Source organism: Salvelinus fontinalis, chromosome 1, assembly GCF_029448725.1.
Source record: "Salvelinus fontinalis isolate EN_2023a chromosome 1, ASM2944872v1, whole genome shotgun sequence".
In the NCBI taxonomy this organism is placed as follows: Eukaryota; Metazoa; Chordata; class Actinopteri; order Salmoniformes; family Salmonidae; genus Salvelinus; species Salvelinus fontinalis.
In genome coordinates this window covers 52640916-52658486 of record NC_074665.1, presented here as the reverse complement: position 1 = coordinate 52658486, position 17571 = coordinate 52640916, and the positions used below count along the sequence as shown (strand labels likewise).

Here is a 17571-nt window from a genome sequence, read left to right as displayed (position 1 = left end):
TCGACCCACTGTGTTCTCATACTCAGCATGCTCATGGGGCTGACATCACTGGTCCAAATGTCAATTCTGAAGCTAATAGCAGTGACACCCATAGCAAGTAGCTCATAGATGTGCATTTCAATAATACTGTGTAACTCCGGTAGGGCAACATCTGAAAAATAGCGCCTACTTGGTAGTGTGTACTGTGACTCGAGGTGCTCATCAGTCGGCGAAAGCCAACATCATCCACAACAGAGAACGGTTGATTGTCAAAGGGCAATGAATTCCATTATCTTGGTGTTAATGGATTTTGTCTTTTGAGTTGTCTCGCTGAAATGTTCTTACTCTTTCAAATGACTGCTCTACTTGAATTTGTTTAGTTGTTGGAAGTGTGCGCTTAGTATTTTTCTGCTTTTGTTCTGTGTCTGCTTTTGTTCTGTGTCTGCTTTTGTTCTGCGCTGTATTTTTTGTTGTGTCATTATGTCATCTAACTACGTTATATACAGTTGAAGTCGGAAGTTTACATACACTTAGGTTGGAGTCATTAAAACTCTTTTTCAACCACTCCACACATTTCTTGTTAACAAACTATAGTTTTGGCAAGTCGGTTAGGACATCTACTTTGTGCATGACACAAGTCATTTTTACAACAATTGTTTAGAGACAGATTTTTTCACTTATAATTCACTGTATCACAATTCCAGTGGGTCAGAAGTTTACATACACTAAGTTGACTGTGCCTTTAAACAGCTTGGAAAATTCCAGAAAATTATGTCATGGCTTTAGAAGCTTCTGATAGGCTAATTGACATCATTTGAGTCAATTGGAGGTGTACCTGTGAATGTATTTCAAGGCCTACCTTCAAACTCAGTGCCTCTTTGCTTGACATCATGGGAAAATCAAAAGAAATCAGCCAAGACTTCAGAGAAAAAGTGTATACCTCCACATGTCTTTTCATCATTGGGAGCAATTTCCAAACACCTGAAGGTACCGCGTTCATCTGTACAAACAATAGTACGCAAGTATAAACACCATGAGACCACGCAGCCGTCATACCTTCTGTCTCCTAGAGATGAACATACTTTGGTGCGAAAAGTCCCAAACAATCCCAGAACAACCGCAAAGGACCTTGTGAAGATGTTGGAGGAAACAGGTACAAAAGTATCTATATCCACAGTAAAACAAGTCCTATATCGACATAACTTGAAATGCTGCTCAGCAAGGAAGAAGCCACTGCTCCAAAACCGCCATAATAAATCCAGACTACGGTTTGCAACTGCACATGGGGACAAAGATAGTACTTTTTGGAGAAATGTCCTCTGGTCTGACAAAAATAGAACTGTTTGGTCATAATGACCATTGTTATGTTTGGAGGAAAAAGGGGGATGCTTGCAAGCCGAAGAACACCATTCCCATCCGTGAAGCACGGGGGTGGCAGCATCATGTTGTGGGGGTGCTTTGCTGCAGGAGGGACTGGTGCACTTCAGAAAATAGATGGCATCATGAGGGAGGAAAATTATGTGGATATATTGAAGCAAGATCTCAAGACATCAGTCAGGAAGTTAATGCTTGGTCGCAAATGGGTCTTCCAAATGGACAATGACCCCAAGCATTCTTCCAAAGTTGTGGCAAAATGGCTTAAGGACAACAAAGTCAAGGTATTGGAGTGGCCATCACAAAGCCCTGACCTCAATGTGGGCGGAACTGAAAAAGTGTGTGCGAGTAAGGAGGCCTACAAACCTGACTCAGTTACACCAGCTCTGTCAGGAGGAATGGGCCAAAATTCGGCGAATTTATTGTGGGAAGCTTGTGGAAGGCTACCTGAAACGTTTGACCTAAGTTAAACAATTTAAAGGCAAGGCTACCAAATACTTATTGAGTGTACGTAAACTTCTGACCCACTGGGAATGTGATGAAAGAAATAAAAGCTGAAATAATTATCATTCTCTCTACTATTATTCTGACATTTCACATTCTTAAAATAAAGTGGTGACCCTAATTGACCTAAGGCAGGGAATTTTTACTTGGATTAAATGTCAGGAATTGTGAAACTAAGTTAAAATGTATTTGGCTAAGGTGTATGTTAACTTCCGACTTCAACTGTAGGTATGCACGTCAGCTTTGACATCGGTTTTGCACATCGGCTTTAAACTAGACATCGGGCCGATGCTGATGTTGGCATTTTTAGTTAATATTGTCCGTTTCCGATATGCTGACCGATATATCGTGCATCGCTAAAGTAAGCCAATGAACAGTGAAAGTCATCTACTATCAACAGGGATAAGTAACTGTTTGTATAATCTGTGTCAGCAGTTTTTGAATGTGATAATTATCATGTAACCCAATAGAAGCTCCTCATCTGTCCCAGGTTCTCGTTCATTATTTTGAATCAGTAGAAAACTGACATTGCACAATAGTTCTTCCCTTTTTCCTAGAGGCCCCATTTTCCCATCACAGCTCTGTATGAGAAGGCTTCTCCAGCTAAGCTCACTGACTCACCTCTGCTCTGTCTCAGTGGCCGGGTGCTAACAATCTGGCTTTGTGTTTCCACTTGTGGGTAGAGGAGCTCTGGGGCTGGGAGAGCGAGATGGAGTGAGTAGGCACTCAGTGCCATGCTTTTTCCTTCGTACACTGCTAGAGCCATAAAGTAATGCCACTGTCAATGCTTTGTTTTGGGCGCTCAGATTCCAAAATGCAACAATGTGTAGCAACACTTAGTCGTTTAGAGCACATTGGAATGAAATACTGTCAATTCCAAATATGTACAGAACTGGATGTGTTTTGTGTAGATGCTATAATAAAAAGAGCATTGTACTCTATATGTGTTTGGCTTGGCTGTCATGTAAAACATTTTTAGTATTCAATGTTTCTATTGTTGAGAGATAGCATAACTGATTGTCTATTCCTCACTCTGTTCTGAAATTCTGCCGTGGGTGGGATTAGATTGCATGCTTAGCGATTTAATAGCTCTTGAAATTTTCATATTTTGCTTTTCCACACTGTGTGGGCTAGAACAAAGGGGTTTGTCTCAGTGCAGACAAAGGAACAGAATAACACACACATGCACACATGCACACGCACTCGCACACACACACACTCACTCGTGACTGTGAACACTACACCACTTCTCTTTCTTTCTCTCTCTTTTCCTCTCTCTATCCTCGACCCTCCCTTCTCTCACCCACACAGTCTAGCATAGTACAATCTCTCTCTACGGTACAGTTCACTCAATCAGACACCCACTCCTGGTGTACACAGGAAGTAGCTTTATTAGTTTGTTCATCTCTTTTATGAAGACTTTTCCTCTGAGTCAGGCCCAAACAATGAGCAAGAGAAACATGTATTTTGACTGACAAGCAAACAGTGGAGTCCAGGTCATGACTGTATTCATGGAATTCCCTGGTCTTTTTAAAGCTATTTTGAATGTACTATATCTGGGGGTGTCACCATAGTAAGGAGGCAATAAGGTTTTCTATAGCCACTTTAATAGCAGCAACCATGGTCCAACCTTTTCTCTTGTCTTCTCTTTCTTCAGGTGGTATGTGTTTGTGAAGATCACTGAGCTCGAGACGACTTTTAAACCGTGTAATGACCTGAAACTTGGAAGTCCCCTGGAACCCAGCCCACTGGACCTTAGCTACAGGAACAAAGTGTGTCCTGATCACAACCAATACTTCCCCGGCCAGTTCCACCAGACCCTGTTCCTCTGAGACTATGTGAATGTGGACTGTGTTATGGGTACAGAACCCCAAGGGCCCAGTCAGGAAGAGAATCAGACTTTCAGGTTGCTATGGACTATTGGATCAACTCCTGAATCCTGTCAGCTCTGCTTGGAACTGTGAGTAAACCCAGAGTCAATTTCATTTAAACTCAATCAATTTAGGGAATCAATCTAAAGGCCATCTATTAATGCAAAGGGCCCCTTGTTTTCAATAAGGAATTCAATTCTTGAATTTACCCTGTTGACCCTTACCATTCTTCCGACACAGTGATATAGGAGATTACAAAAACAAGATTATGGTACAGCTTCAATGGCAGTGCATATGATACTGTGGCGACTTGTGTGTATGGATAAGCTTAGTGCTTGTTGGCTGAAAGCAAATCCCATAACAGAGGCTCGATACAGTATCATGCTTTTGAACAGGCGAAAATATTCAACCTTCCGTCATCCCACAACAAAGGAAACATCAGTTTGTGTCAACTAGCCATTCTTTTGACAATTGATGCCATAAAGCATATAGTGGTGATTGTGATATTTGTCTGTAGCAGTTCTTACCAGTGAAGCCATCCTTCCCTCTAGTACTGTTGCTGTTTGTCTGATAGGGAAGTTTCCCATTATGGCTGCTAATGCTTTACCCAGGGCCCAGACATGTATCTTTTCCAGCCTCTCGTCTCTTCTCATCCTCTCCTCTGTTCACCCGCTCTTCTGACATGTATTTGTTTTGCACTTCCACTGACTGCTCCAGCCAGGCAGCCATGCTGCTGAATGTGTTTGGGTGTTGCTTTCCACTGTCTTTCTTTTTTCTCTCCTTGTAAAAAAAAAAATGCTTTTAGGTTTTATTGATTCATGGAGAAATCTGAAGTTAAATGGATGTGGATTGGGTTGCCACATGAAGATGAATGTTTCATAAGACAAATGGTACACTATTTTAAATGTTTTTATTTAACTAGGCAAGTCAGGAAAGAACAAATTCTTATTTACAATGACTGCCTAGCCTGGTCAATTGTGCACTGCCCTATGGGTCTCCCAATCACAGCCGGATGTGATGCAGCCTGGATTAAAACCAGGTACTGCAGTGACGCCTCTTCCACTGAGATGCAGTGTCTTAGACCTCTGCGACACTCGGGAGCCACTAGTCTAGCCAATCTGATGAAATCTCTTTGAAATTGGAGATAAGGAAAGATTTCAAAGGCTGTAAATGGATTGCTGTATTTTGGATGCCTTCTTTATGCTTGAAAACAATTTTGCAATCCATGTATGTTTGCACCATGTCCATTGGTAAAGAACGTACACAAAACATATTTCCTTGCTCGCGGATACAATATACATTGTCCTCTGACATTGGGACCCGTAAGATATGTTTTAATCCATGTCTCATTCATTACTTTTGACCTTTTAGCTGGGTTCATCTGGGTTCTTGTCAGGTTGTATACCGTAACGTTTTTCTTTACCCACATGTCAGAGTGGATATTTTGGTAACAATGTACAATTAGGAATTCAAATGCATACTCTTCACCAGATGAAAGCGGCATTCAGTTATACGTGCGTGTGTGTGTGTGTGTGTGTGTGTGTGTGTGTACACGTGTGCGTGCGTGCGTGTGTGTGTAGACATAAAATAGCTTTCAGGGCTTACTGAAGTAAAGTAACAATGAACATTAGGATTTTCCACTTAGGGTTATGGCTGGGATTAATATTTACCCACCTATAACCATCAGTGTTGCTGACGGTCAAACTAGATCAGAGGGGATTCATCACATTTAAACAGTTACTTTCACTTCATTTGACACACATACAGTACGAGTCAAAAGTTTGGACACATCTGCTCATTCAAGGGTTTTTCTTTATTTTTACTATTTTCTAAATTGTAGAATAATAATAGTAAAGCCATCAAAACTATGAAATAACACATATGGAATCATGTAGTAACCAAACAAGTGTTCAACAAATCAAAATATATCTTATATTTTTGATTCTTCAAAGTAGCCACCATTTACCTTGATGACAGCTTTGCACACTCTTGGCATTCTCTCATGCAGCTTCACCTGAATGGTTTTCCAACAGTCTTGAAGGAGTTCCCACATATGTTACTCACCACCTGGATTTGGTCTTATGTAGCGAAATGGTGCTTTTTACATTGGGTAAAAGTAGAGACTCATAGCTACGAAATGTTATATCATACACTGCATTTGAGGAACAATGGGAAAGTAATTCTGCTTTGAAAGTTGATCAACATGTAAACACACTTTTGAGAAAATCGCCTTTGAATGTTTTGGTATCTAGTGAAGAGCTCTGCTTTGTCTACACCCATTCAGCATCGTTCACACCCTCTTAAGCTTTAGCCCCACCCATCTTGTTTCGCTCTTGGAGCGCACACTTGACGCTCTGGCCGATGATTTGTTTACCTCTGGATAACATAAAAACAGTCAAATCAGTTCTGCTGGCAACAATTTCATTACGCTTTTTTGCAGATGTTTACTGACATAGGTCATATTCAATGGGTGTTGTATACACGTCATGTAACATTAGCTAACGAGCCAGCCAGCTAACGCTAGCCTGTTAAACAACAATGAACAAAGTGCCAACCCCGCTAACATTAGACTCTAACTAGAAAAGCAAACTGCTCTGACAAACAAGTAATAACGTCCGCTAGGTAGCCAGCTAACAGTAAACTTCAGCTTAAGACATATAGCTAGCTAGCTAGCTAGGTAAACAATGAACCTAGACAGGTAAACAACGTTTAAGATCACACACGTCACGTAACGTTAGCTAACAAGCAAGCCAGCTAACGTTAGCTAGTTAAACAACAATGAACAAAGTGGCAACAATGCCACAGTGCTGGGAGCTAACCAACCAGGTCCAATGTTAGCTAGCTAACATTAGGCTCTAACTAGAAAAGCAAACGGCTCTGGAAACAAATAATAATGTCAGCTAGGGTGCCAGCCAGAAATCGTTAGCTAGCTAGCTAACAGTACACTTTAGCTTGAAATGAAACCACTTTATGTTAAAATTAGAAATGTGTAATATATGAAAATGTAGCTAGCTCACGCTAGACTATCTTGTCTGCATACATCAACATGCATCATGGACGCGTCTCCCTGTCAGGAATACTGTACCACGGTTGCCCTTAGTTTAAGTTGTAATCCGGACACAGGTGTTTTCTCCATCTCTTTAGCTATCATACTCTAATTCCACTGATTTCAAAATGTGTTCCTCCATGAAATGGAGAGCAACACTTATGCAGCTCCACTACACAATACATTCTTTTTTAAAGCAGCGTTTGACAGGTTTACAAAGACAGACTGACCAGCTCAAATAGACAGACCGCTTCAATATGGCAGACCAATCCGAACTCCTCTCTCGGCATGTCCAGCCCACTCATTATCTCAGCCAATCATGGCTAGTGGGAAGGTTGCTTTCTTTTTCTGTGGCTTAACCAACAAGGCTCATAATTTAACAGATGTCATACAAGTTTGTTATTAAGGCATATGAAAGTTCACATGTTCGAGAAGACATTTCTTCCCAAAGAATATTTTGACCCCAAAATATTTTTGAGCACTTGTTGGCTGATTTTCCTGATTTCCTGATTTTCCACTCTGCGGTCCAACTCATCCCAAATCATCTCAATTGGGTTGCTGTTGGGTGATTGTGGAGGCCAGGTCATCTGATGCAGGACTCCGTCACTCTCCTTCTTGATCAAATAGCCCTTATACAACCTGGAGGTGTGTTTGGGTCATTGTCCTGTTGAAAAACATAATGATAGTCCCACTAAGCAGAGACCGAATGGGATGGTGTATTGCTGCAGAATGCTGTGGTAGGTGTGCTAGTTAAGTGTCCCTTGACTTCTAAACAAATCACATACAGTGTCACCAGCAAAGCACCCCCACACCATCACACCTCCTCCTCCATGCTTCACTGTGGGAACCACACATACATAAATAATCCGTTCACCTACTCTGCGTCTCACAAACAGACGGCGGTTGGAACCAAAAATCAAAAGTACAGATTTCCACTGGTCTAATGTCCATTGCTCGTGTTTCTTGGCCCAAGCAAGTCTCTTCTTCTTATTGGTGTCCTTTTGTAGTGGTTTCTTTGCAGCACTTTGACCATGTAGGCCTGATTCACAGAGTCTCCTCTGAACAGTTGATATTTAGATATGTCTCTTACTCTGTGATGCAATTACAGTGGCAAGAAAAAGTATGTGAACCCTTTGGAATTACCTGGATTTCTGCATCAATTTGACATAACATTTCACAACAGTAAATGAACACAGTGTCCTTAAACTAATAACACACAAATGATTGTATTTTTCTTGTCTATTTTGAATACATCATTTAAACATTCACACTGTAGGTTGGAAAAGTATGTGAACCCCTAGGCTAATGACTTCTCTAAAGCTAATTGGAGTCAGGAGTCAACTAACCTGGAGTCAAAACAATGAGACGAGTTCGGAGATTTTGGTTGGAGCTGCCCTGCCCCATAAAAAAACACTGACAAAATTTGACTTTGCTATTCACAAGAAGCATTGCCTGATGAATCATGCCTCGAACAAACGAGAAGACCTGAGATTAAGAATGGTTGCCTTGCATAAAGTTAGGAAGTTTTACAAAAGTATCTCTGAAAGTCAGTTTACGGTAAGACAAATTGTCTATAAATGGAGATATTTCAGCACTGTTGCTAATCTCCCTAGGAGTGGCCATCCTGCAAAGATGACTGCAAGAGCACAGCACAGAAGGCTCAATGAGTTTAAGAAGAATCCTAGAGTGTCAGCTAAAGACTTACAGAAATCTCTGGAAGATGCTAACATCTCTGTTCACGAGTCTACAATCCGTAAAACACTGAACAAGAATTATGTTAATGGGAGGATGCCATGGAAGAAGCCACGGCTGTCCAAAAAAACATTGCTGCACGTCTGAAGTTCGCAAAATAGCACCTGGATGTTCCACAGCGCTACTGGCAAAATATTCTTTGGACAAATTAAACTAAAGTTGTGTTGTTTGTAAGGAACACACAACACTATGTGTGGAGAAAAAAAGGCACAGCACACCAAAATCAAAACCTCTGTAAACTATGGTGGAGAGAGCATCATGGTTTGGGGCTGCTATGCTGCCTCAGGGCCTGGACAGGGCCTGGACAGCTTGCTATCATCGACGGAAAAATGTATTGCCAAGTTTATCAAGACATTTTGCAGGAGAATGTAAGGCTATCTGTCTGCCAATTGAAGCTCTACAGAAGTTAGGTGATGCAACAGGACAACAACCCAAAAGACAGAAGTAAATCAACAACAGAATGTCTTGAGCAGAAGAAAATAAGCCTTCTGGAGTGGCCCAGTCAGTCCTTTCCTAAACCCGATTGAGATGCTGTGGCATGACCTCAAGAGAGAGGTTCACATCAGACATCCCAAGAATATTGTGGAACTGAAACAGTTTTGTAAAGAGGATCGGTCAAATTCCTCCTGACCGTTGTGCAGGTCTGATCCGCAACTACAGAAAATGTTTGGTTGAGGTTATTGCTGCCAAAGGAGGGTCAACCTGTTATTAAATTCAAGGGTTCACATACTTTTCCCAACCTGCACTGTGAATGTTTACACAGACTGTTCAATAAAGACGTGAAAAAGTATAATTGTTTGTTTGTTATTAGTTTAAGCAGGATGTGTTTGTCTATTGTTGTGACTTAGACTTAATTTATGCAGAAATCCAGGTAATTCTAAAGGGTTCACATACTTTTTCTTGACACTGTATTTGGGCTGCAATTTCTGAGGCTGGTAACTTTAATGAACTTATCCTCTGCAGCAGAGGTAACTCTGGGTCTTCCTTTCCTGTGGCAGTCCTCAAAAGAGCCAGTTTCATTATAGCGCTTGATGGTTTTTACGACTGCACTTGAAGAAACTTGAACAATTCTTGAAATTTTCCGCTTTGACTGAACATTCATGTCTTAAAGTAATGATGGACTGTCATTTCTCTTTGCTTATTTGAGCTGTTCTTGCCATAACATGGACTTGGTCTTCTATCAAATAGGGCTATCTTCTGTATACCACCCCTACTTTGTCACAACACAACTAACTGATTGGCTCAAACGCATTAAGGAAAGAAATTCCACAAATGTACTTTTAACAAGGCACACCTGTTAATTGAAATGCATTCCAGGTGACTACCTCATGAAGCTGGTTGAGAGAATGCCAAGAGTGTGCAAAGTTGTCATCAAGGCAAAGGGAGGCTACTTTGAAGAATCTCAAATATAAAATATATTTGTTATACTTTCTTCGCTACTACAGGATTCCATTTTAGAGTTTTGATTCCTTCACTATTATTCTACAATGTAGAGAATAATACAAATGGAATGAGGATGTGGGGACTCTTTTCTTTGCTCAGCTCTAGGCATTGCAGGGCTTGGTAATGATATCAAATCAAACTTTGTTTGCCACATGCGCAGAATACAACAAGTGTAGACTTTAACGTGAAATGCTTACTTACAAGCCCTTAACCAACAGTGCAGTTCAAGAAGAAGAAAATATTTACCAAGTAGGCTAAAATAAAAAGTATGACTAGGTAACAAACAAACAGCGACTGGTGAGAGAGAGAGAGAGAGAGAGAGAGAGAGAGAGAGAGAGAGAGAGAGAGAGAGAGAGAGAGGAGAGAGAGAGAGAGAGAGAGAGAGAGAGAGAGAGAGAGAGAGAGAGAGAGAGAGAGAGAGAGAGAGAGAGAGAGAGGAGAGAGAGAGAGAGAGAGAGAGAGAGAGAGAGAGAGAGAGAGAGGAGAGAGAGAGAGAGAGAGAGAGAGAGAGAGAGAGAGAGAGAGAGAGAGAGAGAGAGAGAGAGAGAGAGGAGAGAGAGAGAGAGAGAGAGAGAGAAAGGAGGAGAGAGAGGAGAGAGAGATGAGAGAGAGGAGAGAGAGAGAGAGAGAGAGAGAGAGAGAGGAGAGAGAGAGAGAGAGAGAGAGAGAGAGAGATAGAGAGAGAGAGGAGAGCGAGATAGAGAGGAGAGAGAGCCGAGAGAGAGAGAGAGAGAGAGAGAGAGAGGAGAGGGAGAGAGAGAGAGAGAGAGAGAGAGAGAGAGAGAGAGAGAGAGAGAGAGAGAGAGAATTCTACACCATTAAAAAACAAATTCTAATTGAAATACCTATTAAGATTTGGCTAAACTAATTGAATGTGTTATTGAACTAATTGCACTTCATGGCAGCGAGGTGTGGGGTCCACTTGTAAAACAATATTTCACCCAATGGGACAAACACCCTATTGACACCCTGCATGCACAGTTCTGTAAGATTCTCTTACATGTCTAGAGGAAAACTACAAACAATGCATGCAGGGCAGAATTAGGCCAAAATCCACTAATAATAAAAGCTCAAAAAAGAGCAATTAAGTTTTGGAAACATCTAAAATACAGTGACCCCCTCTCATACCGGACAATTTACATTTACATTGACCCTCCCTTGTACACTGCTGCTACTCGCTGTTTGTTTGTTACCTATGCATAGTCATACTTTTTATTTTAGTCTACTTGGTAAATATTTTCTTCTTCTTGAACTGCACTGTTGGTTAAGGGCTTGTAAGTAAGCATTTCACAGTAAAGTCTACACTTGTTGTATTCTGCGCATGTGGCAAACAAAGTTTGATTTGATATCATTACCAAGCCCTGCAATGCCTAGAGCTGAGCAAAGAAAAGAGTCCCCACATCCAGCTGGTCCTGGGGCTGAGTTGACAAACCTGTTCAACTAACACACTGAAGCCTCAGGACCAGAACATCCAATCCATCAGATCAAAAAAATTACAACACAGTCAAAATAAAACTACAGTACTTATTGGGAAACACAAGCAGAAAGTAAACTCCAGTGCTATCTGGCCCTAAATCAACTGTACACCGTGGCAAACTATTTGACCATAGTTACTGATCAGTACCTTAGAAAAACCTTGACAAAGTACAGGCTCAGTGAGCACAGCCTTGCCATTGAGATGGTTAGACACTGTTGGGGGGAGGATGCAGAGAGCTGTGAGTTGGCAGCGCACTACATTTCTGCCTGTCATAAGATGAGGGACAATGTCTGACAGACCAACCAACCTGCACATGTCCTCTATGCTTATTGTTAATGTTTAATGAATGGTTATTTTGACCCTTGGTTATTGTTGTTGTTCCTTTGACAACATTGATTATTATTTTAAATTATGTTAATATTGTAAATCTCCAAAGTACGCTTTGGCAATATGTACATTGTTACGTCATGCCAATAAAGCAAATGTAATTGAATTGAGAGAGAGAGATTATTATTAACAATGGCAGTATTAATGATTATATATATGCCATACAGCTTTTTCTGACTTTAACAGAGAATAAAGTGGTGCTCTCAAGTCTGCACATGGATAAAACTGTTAACAGTAACTGTACTCTGGTTTAATACAGCCTATGTATCCTTGTAGTGCCTTCAGGCTGCATAGAGTGACTCAATGGTAACAGGAGATTCCTCATCCTTCAAAGTGATTGTTCCGAGAAAAGGATATTTCTCATTTCGGTTTTCACTGTTTCTCGCTCCCTCCTATCCAAGCGCTGCTCATTGCTATGTGAGCTGTACATCTCTTGAGCTTATGTTTAGCTTTGCTCCAGTCTGTCTAGGACCACAGGGGATCTGGTTTCTGTTGTCTATGAGATAATGCTGCCTGTTTGGACATTGATATGTGTATTTTAGGGATATGAGGTCAGAGGAGATGCACCATGCTGCTAAGTGGATATGCTCGGACAGGACAGGAAACTGATAGGCTATAAGGAGTTACAGAATCATACAGTCAGAGGGCCTGGCATCATCCTCTTATTTACACTGACAACACTGACATCGTCAGGCCAAAATTGGTTTGTATCGTGGGCGCCCTCTAGTGGAATTTAGTTAGTGGATTTTTTTTTTACAGCATTCAAATCCAATCAAATCAAAGTTTATTTGTCACGTGCGCCGAATACAACAATAGACCTTACAGTGAAATGCTTACTTACAGGCTCTAACCAATGGTGCGGGAAAAAAAGGTATGTGTGTGTGTGTGTGTGTGTAGGTAAGTAAAGAAATAAAACAACAGTAAAAAGACATTTGAAAAAAGAGTAGCAAGGCTATATACAGACACCTGTTAGTCAGGCTTATTGAGGTAGTATGTACATGTAGGTATCGTTAAAGTGACTATGCATCTATGATGAACAGAGAGTAGCTGAAGCGTAAAAAACATGTATTCACTCATGTTCTGTTTTATCTCCACAGTCACAATGGTGTTGTTTCTGACTGCAACTATAATAACCTTGAATAACTCCTCTCATGAGAACCAGACTACAGGTAAGTAACTTTCATACGAATAGGGAATCAAACAGGGCCTCGTTTCCCAGTTGCGATGTAATTTAAGCATTTCGATGATCTTACCGGATGCATCGTTATTTACGAGTCAACTTTTTAAGTGTTTCCCAAACAAGCACGTAGAGAGAACGTTCATTAAGTGCAACGCTAGAACATCTGTCGATACTGATGGGATCGAAAGAAAAGCAGCGCTGCTCTCGGATCAGTTTTCTCCATTCAAATCTTACCTTCGCATTATAATTATTCCACAATACTAACGACAGATCAGCTCCTAGAGATATATGACCACTTCTGGCTGCAGATATAGAGGCGGCTTATTCTAAATGCTGAACCTATCATTTTAGTATTTATTAGGATCCCCATTAGCTGCTGCTAAGGCTTTGTGTGTGTGTCTGCATTGTGCTGTGAGGTGTTGTTTTGTCCGTTTTTCTTTTCTTATTTTACTGCTCGCTTGAGAGTTACTTGATGTGGAAGACAGTTCCATGTAGTACAGTGCATTTCTCAGAGTCTGTTCTGGACTTGGGGACTGTGACCCAAAAGGGTTCTAACTGGAACCAAAAAGGGTTCTCATATGGGGACAGCCAAAGAACCCTTTTGGTACCCTTTTTTCTAAGAATGTGGGTGTCTGAGCTGTGTGTTACCAGTTCGTACAGACACTTCAGTGCTTTCAACACATCAATACCTCTCACAGAGACAAGTAGTGATACAGTCAATCTCTCCTCTACTTTGAGCCAAAAGATTGACATGCATGTTGTTGATATTAGCCCTACGAGTACATCTAGCCCTTCCTGCAGTCAAATTACCAAATCGACATCTAGTGGCCTCATTGGTGGAATGCAATTAATATTTGTCCTAATTTAATAAACATAAGTTCAAAAAACCTTCCGAAAACCCGGTTTTTCTATATCAAACAAATTTGTAGGGTTGAATAATGAACTTATCCTCTTAACTATAATGAACTTATCCTCTGTAGCAGAGGTAACTCTGGGTCTTCCATTCCTGTGGTGGTCATCATGAGGCAGTTTCATTATTGTGCTTGATGTTTTTTGCGACTGCACTTGAAGAAACTTTCAAAGTTCTTGATTCTTTTCATTGACTGACCTTCATGTCTTAAAGTAATGATGGACTGTCATTTCTCTTTGCTTATTTGAGCTGTTCTTGCCATAATATGGACTTGGTCTTTTACCAAATATGGCTATCTTCTGTATACCAACCCTACCTTGTCACAACACAACTGATTGGCTCAAACACATTAAGGAAAGAAAATCCACAAATTAACTTTTAGGTACACCTGTTACACCTGTTAATTGAAATGCATTCCAGTTGACTTCATCCCCCTCCTCTCCCCTGTAACTATTCCCCAGGTCGTTGCTGCAAATGAGAACGTGTTCTCAGTCAACTTACCTGGTAAAATAACGGTAAAATAAAAAAAATAAAAAATAAACTACCTCATTAAGTTGATTGAACGAATGCCAATAGTGTGCTGTCATCAAGGCAAAGGGTGGCTACTTGTTTGGTTACGACATGTTTACATATGTGTTTATTTCATAGTTTTGATGTCTTCACTATTGTTCTGCAATGTAGAAAATATAAAAAATAAAGTTAAAACCTGGAATGAGGAGGTGTGTCCAAATATTTGACTGGTACTGAACATCAAATCTTCTTTATCATTTACAAGCAAAATATCCTGTTGACGCAGGCAATACAAGTAACGTTAATAGTAGCACTAGAGGACATCTTTGGCAGGCTAAGCTAGAAGAGTATGCGCGCTGGAGGCCTATGGACAAGTCGACGAGCAGCGAGCTAACACTGTGGAGGACGAAGGCTTGAGGGATATTATTTGGATAGGATCGGATGACTCAACGTATGAGTTACCCTCGAGCCATCGTCGTTACAAAAATACACAAGCCTTGTGAAAGCGAGAGGGCTACGATTGCGGAGGAGTTGAAACATGCAATGGCTGTTGCTCTCACAGGAGACCACTGGACTTCTGTCTGTATCCACAACTACCTTGGGGTTACTGCGCACCACATCAATAAAAACTGGAAACTGCATTCATACGCTATGGCCATAATGAAGACAGAAGACAGTCACTATGCTGAAACGTGCGCTCGGCATTTCATGGATCTAGCAAAGCAGTGGAACATTGAAAACAAAGTTACCACAGTTTGCACAGACAGTGCACGCAACATGATTGCAGCAGCGAGACATCTGCCTTTTGAACACAACTGTAGAACCTGGAGGCACTATGGGAGCCCTGCAGGTAATATTCTTTATCTCTATATTAGTGTTATAATAAGATGTTGTGTGTCTATGTGTGAGAGAGAAATTGTTTCATTGTGTGTGCGTGTGTGAGAGAAAGAGTCTGTGTGTAACAAGCCTCTCACAATTGACTGAAGTAATTTTGAATTATCTTTCACTGCAGGTACTTGACTGAACTTCTGATAGGAGAGAAGTACATTTCCTGCTCAGAGGTGTTGCCTGCTTTGTGTCATCTCTTTTGGGTGATGGAGAGCTCTGATGATGACCCTGCCTACATGGTAAGATTCAAGCTGACATTCACAACAGACCTGGAGAAACGCAAGGAAAACACCAACATCACATGGCTGAAGATCGCCATAGCTCTCAACCCAAGGTTTAAGGACCTTAAGTGCCTTCCCAGATCTGAGAAGGGTGAGGTGTGGGCTTTGGTCAGCAACTTTCTGAAGGAAGAGAGGCCTGCACAGCAACCTGATAAAGCAACAGAGTCAGAGCCCAAAACAAAGAAGGCTGCCCTTTTGTTTAATTCTTCTGAGTCGGACTCTGATGAAGAGGAGGAGTTCATTGAGAAATGTGTAGAGCGTTACAAGGTAGAGCCCAGCAACAACATGGAGGAGTGTAAACTACAGTGGTGGTCACAGCATGCAGGGGCACACACCAGGCTGGCCTGCATTGCACAAAGGTACCTGGCAACGCCTGCTACATCAGTACCTTGTGAGAGGTTGTTTTCACTCTCTGGGCATATCGTGCAAAAGTAAAGAGCAGCTTTATCATCTGAAAATGTCAACAGTCTTGTTTGTCTTGCTACTGGCTCAGTGAAAAGAAACAGGAGGATGACTGAAGTGTATGGTCACAGGTTTATGTTCTGTGGAATTCATGACATTGTTGGACAAGTTAATGCTCTTTGTTCTTTGTGTCCATAGAGACAGTAATTGTTTTCTTATAGCTAACCCTCCAATCAGTAATTGGAAGAGCAATCATTTGGAATGGCTGAGTGGTGTGTGTAACTATTCTTGTGGGGACTTATGGTCTCCACAATAATAGTAAACAAATTAAAAAATTGACCAACTGGGAACATTAGACATCAGAATTAGAGTTAGGAGCTAGGGTTGGGTTTAGGGTTAGGAGCTAGGGTTGGGTTTAGGGTTACGGTTAGGTTTTTGGGTTAAGGTTAGGGAAAATAGGATTTTGAATGGGACTGAATTATGTGTCCCCACAAGGTTACCTGTACAAGAATGTGTGTGTTTGTGAGAGAGAGCATTAGTAAGTTACAAGACTTTTCCATCTATTTCTCCCCAATTTTGTGATATCCAATTGCGATCTTGTCTCATCGCTGCAACTCCCCAACGGACTCGGGAGAGTCAAAGGTCGAGTCATGAGTCCTCCAAAACATGAACTGCTAAACCACACTCCTTAACACCTTCCCACTTAACCTGGAAGCCAGACGCACTAATGTGTCGGAGGAAACACCGTTCAACTGACGACAGAGTCAGCCTGCAGGCACCCGGCCTGCCACAAGGAGTCGCTAGAGCACGATGAGCCAAGTAAAGCCCACCCAACCAAACCTTGACGACACTGGGAGAATTGTGCAACACCCTATGGTACTCCCGTTCACGGCCGGTTGTGACACAGGTCTGTAGGGGCTCTTCAAGCACGGCGATGCAGTGCCTTAGACCGCTGCGCCACTCGGGAGGCCGCGATTAATTATTTTAATTGTTTGACAGCCATAATATATTTATTTATTTTCAAGTTTGCAAAAAGTTCCTGACCTCCATGTCCTCATGTAGTTATAAACCTGCGCACATGTTGTTACACATCATGAAATATGAGGAAAACATTACAGCCAGCAGCCTAGAATTAGCAAAATAGAATTCAATGGAATGAATATAAAATGTATGTTAATGTGATTGAAATATATATGCCTACCTGCCCTACAATGTATTTATCTTTTGCAGTCATCTACATTTTCATTTGAAGCATCATTTTATTATTTGCTTGTATTTGTAGTCAACTTCGTTAGAGACAGGTATAGCTCTTCATTCTGTGTTTACCGTATATCTTCTGTGTATGAATTGATGCGGAAGGGGGAAAAAAGCATCTGACACCGCACTTAGCTGTTCTACGAGTGGTCTGAGGCAGTCGGTAAATAAAAAGCGTTTAAGTGCCTCTTTAGTAACTATGGTTTTGAGAAACTCAGCTACTAAAGATGGTTCTAGCGATGAGCTTAACGCTATGAAGGCTCTGGGAAACGAGGCCCAGAACAATCAGCATACATTAACACGATCCTAAATG

The 17571-nt window shown here is 41.2% G+C and overlaps 1 protein-coding gene across 4 annotated transcripts in view; it reads left to right on the top strand.

Moving 5' to 3' along the window:
• LOC129857559 (receptor-type tyrosine-protein phosphatase epsilon-like) overlaps positions 1-17571 on the top strand; it is a 57588-nt gene that overhangs the window by 12979 nt on the left and 27038 nt on the right. For 2 of the 4 annotated variants that reach the window (XM_055925923.1, XM_055925955.1), the window contains exons 2-3: positions 3515-3817; positions 12931-13002. In XM_055925923.1, the coding sequence (XP_055781898.1) occupies positions 3700-3817; positions 12931-13002 (190 nt within the window). In that variant the 5' untranslated portion in view covers positions 3515-3699. Of the gene's footprint in view, positions 1-2491; positions 2572-3197; positions 3354-3514; positions 3818-12930; positions 13003-17571 lie in introns of those variants that run through there. The other 2 variants (XM_055925945.1, XM_055925934.1) reach the window with 2 other exon arrangements.